The sequence below is a fragment of the Clupea harengus genome, chromosome 19 (genome assembly GCF_900700415.2).
Source record: "Clupea harengus chromosome 19, Ch_v2.0.2, whole genome shotgun sequence".
Taxonomy (NCBI): Eukaryota; Metazoa; Chordata; class Actinopteri; order Clupeiformes; family Clupeidae; genus Clupea; species Clupea harengus.
In genome coordinates this window covers 9,580,540-9,584,113 of record NC_045170.1, presented here as the reverse complement: position 1 = coordinate 9,584,113, position 3,574 = coordinate 9,580,540, and the positions used below count along the sequence as shown (strand labels likewise).

The 3,574-nt window shown below is 39.7% G+C and overlaps 1 protein-coding gene across 1 annotated transcript; it reads left to right on the top strand.

The window, feature by feature from the left end:
• Positions 1–1,219: 1,219 nt before the first annotated feature.
• dlx5a (distal-less homeobox 5a) lies at positions 1,220–3,159 on the top strand. Its single transcript, XM_012832890.2, has 3 exons — positions 1,220–1,661; positions 2,190–2,374; positions 2,607–3,159. The coding sequence occupies exons 1-3, from the start codon at positions 1,304–1,306 to the stop codon at positions 2,919–2,921; spliced, it is 858 nt and encodes a 285-aa protein (XP_012688344.1). The 5' UTR covers positions 1,220–1,303; the 3' UTR covers positions 2,922–3,159.
• The last annotated feature ends 415 nt before the right edge of the window (positions 3,160–3,574 follow it).

The window sequence follows — 3,574 nt, the reverse complement described above, 5'->3', positions numbered from 1 at the left end:
CCACAACTTGAACACAAAGTTTTGGTGAGCTGAATTTATTAAGCCTGCATGGTGATACTATAGTCCTTAGTTTTATTTCACCTACCAATTGCCACCTGTAACATTTATTATATATAATGCAAATAACAGACTAGACGTGGCAAGTTGTTTGACCCATATTTACGCCGAAAAGGTCATGCACATTTTTTAATTTACAACTTCTACCAACAGACGGCGCTATTTTACTGTTAATTGAAACTAAGAGCGCGCGTGTGCATATGATACTGGTATGCTATTGTTGAGGTGATGTGAAAGAACATTAGATATTGAAATACCTTTTTATATATAGAACTCTAAACATCTAATGGGTTGTCAGTACTAAGCAGCATCAAGAGGATTCCTGCTCATGCTGTGTTTGGGATGACACAGACACGTTTTTGACTGACACTCTGCCCAACGTAATTTCACCTTTTGTTCCACTGAATTGGTTGTAATTAGTAACCTATGTATCAAACCCAATTCCAACAAGCATGTTTGAATTACTCTCTAAAATTGCTTTGCCGAGTATACGATAATACTGAAATATCTATGGCCTCACACCTGTGAACTATCTGAAGTCGAAAACTGGTCATTAAAAACAGCATTATACGAATTTCAGGTGAATTAAACAGAATGTGCTTGTAACAGTCCACGAAGATGCTCTTATTCTATAACACCAATTACACCAATTACAATTGCCACTTTCGAATATAATAGTGTGAATAGATTTAGGGACTTACTGGCCAAAACTTTGGCCGCTTACGTCTGTTGTTAACCTAAATAATTAGTTAAATGACGCAGTCTCGACATGTTTTTCAACAGAATATCACAAACATTGCAGGCCTTCATTAATACAATGTTTCTGTTTACACGTGTGTTACACGGTTATTGTTCATGTTTGGCAAAATTATAATTTTTTTCATTGATTAGTAATCCATCACATTGACTGGTTTTAAGTAAGCACCATCAAAGGGGTTGCCTATATTGTTTGTAAACACACTGCAGATACTGACAAGCAATGATTACTTCTGCTTGTGCAAACTGGCAGAACGAGTTGGGGTGTATCTGCTGTCTGCACGCCTCGGCCAATGGAACTAGGTCCTCCCTACAGCGCGTAAGAGCGCAATTTAGGATTTAACCAAGTCTTTGCTGCGGGGCTTGCAGTAGTCTTGAAGAGAGACCGTCGACGCCTGCACACGCAATGACAGTATCAGTATAGAGTCTAGACCCTGGTTAGAGCAAGACAGACACTTTTCGTCGCCTCCACCTCTGCGCCCTTCGAATTATGACTGGAGTATTTGACAGAAGGATTCCGAATATCAAACCTGCAGATTTTCAAAACCCTTTTCAGATTTCGACCATGCACCACCCGTCTCAGGAATCTCCAACACTACCCGAATCAACGGCCACGGACTCTGGCTACTACAGTCCAGCCGGTGGAGTTCACCATGGCTATTGCTCGCCCAACTCAACCTCGTATGGAAAACCCCTTAACGCCTATCAGTACCAGTACCACAGTGTTAACGGATCGGCTGGAAATTACCCTACAAAGTCTTATCCAGATTACAGCTCTTACACCAGCGCTGCGTATCATCAATATGCCGGAGCGTATAGCAGAGTTCAGTCACAACCCAGTCCACAGGGTAAGTTATTAAAAAAATATTATTATTGGTATTATTGTTGTTGTTATTATTACTACTATTGTTGTTGTTCTTCTTACTGTTGTTGTTGTTGTTATTATTGTTACATCGATTCCTTGTACTGTTAGTAGAAAAAAACGGAGGGAGGGGGCTCAGATATTCCAAAACTCTCAACTTTACAGTTCATTGTGGAAATGTTATTCTTTGCGTCTTGAGAAATAGCCTACTGGGCCCAGGTGCTGTAATCTAGTGTTATAGTATCCAGGCCCCTGAAGACAAAGTGTCTTCGTGTTGGACATATCCTACCGTGAAATTCGCTCGGCAGCGACATGAACCAAATGCTCTTGTATTCCACCAAATCAGAGTCCTGTATTTTCTGTTAATGTCCCTCCGTCATTTCCATTTTATTTTTCGTCGACGTTGTAGGCTCTTTTTTGTTACATTCTCATGCTGTTTTATGATGAATTGGGCATTGTGCCAAGATTAATAGACTAACAATATATTAAATACAACTTTTTTTCTCAATTCCAGGAAAAGAGGAAGCAGAGCCCGAAGTAAGAATGGTAAATGGAAAACCCAAGAAAGTCCGGAAGCCACGAACCATCTACTCCAGTTTTCAGCTCGCTGCCCTACAGCGGCGGTTTCAGAACACTCAGTACCTCGCCCTTCCCGAGAGAGCGGAGCTGGCAGCGTCGTTAGGTCTCACACAGACACAGGTAAAGCATTTATCCTACCTTTTTGTTTGTGATAGATACTGATACATTCATTTCATTTATATAGCTCCATTTAGACGATCAAATCAGACCACAATAGCCGACATAACTGAGAGCTTAAAACATTCACTGATGTAGCGGATTTCATCAAATCCATTAATATTTAATCATCTTACACGTGTGTTGTTCCTTCATGTCAGAACCATATCTAATTGCTGTGACGTGTTTCCCTCAGGTAAAAATATGGTTTCAGAACAGGCGATCCAAGCTGAAGAAGATCATGAAGAACGGAGAGCTTCCAACGGAGCACAGTCCGAGTTCCAGCGATCCGATGGCTTGCAATTCTCCCCAATCCCCCGTAGTCTGGGACTCGCAAGGTCCCCCGAGGCCTCACAACCACCAGAATCAGCAAAACATCAACACGGTGTCTTCTACTTTTTTGGAGAACTCTGGCTCTTGGTATACCAGCGCCAGTAATATGAGTTCACACCTCCAGGCGCCCAACTCATTACAGCACTCGCTCGTTCTTGGATCAGGAACGTTGTACTGAAAAACCCACAAATATTTTTGTTGTATCGGACTGGTGTGTAAATTCTTTTTTGAGGAATATGCAATGTATTAATATGACAGTCATAGAAGAACGTGTAAAATGTGTAAATGTGTGCATGTAATTTATTGCATTTGGAAGAATTATTAAATGTTTTAAATGGACATTGGAGACCCAAACACTTTGGTGCCTTGAATTTTGACCTCAACGCTAACTTAACATTTCTTGTATAATTTTTCAGTAGCCAAGATGGCAATGAAATTGTATAGGCCTATTGCAAGGACTACACAGAAAAATAAACAGTTGACTTATGATACTAGCCTATATTTTTATATTTGTCTTTGACACAAAAATCTTAAGATCTCCATCTTGCGTCATTTCAAAATCATTTTATCAACAACACAATATGCATAAGCCTAAAGTCTAGTTTTAAAGTTGTATTTGATATTTACTCAATATACAATTTTCTGGGTCATTTAAAATTGAAATGTTATTGTTATATCGGGGGGCTGCTGAAAGACTTTAACTAATTTCAGCCTTACCCCAACTGAACAAATCTAGGCTCCAGTGAACACATCCCAAACAGTCTTTTTTCAAAGAACCCTATATATATGGCCTACTTTTATTTTATTTTTATTGAAACGCCACCTTGAATA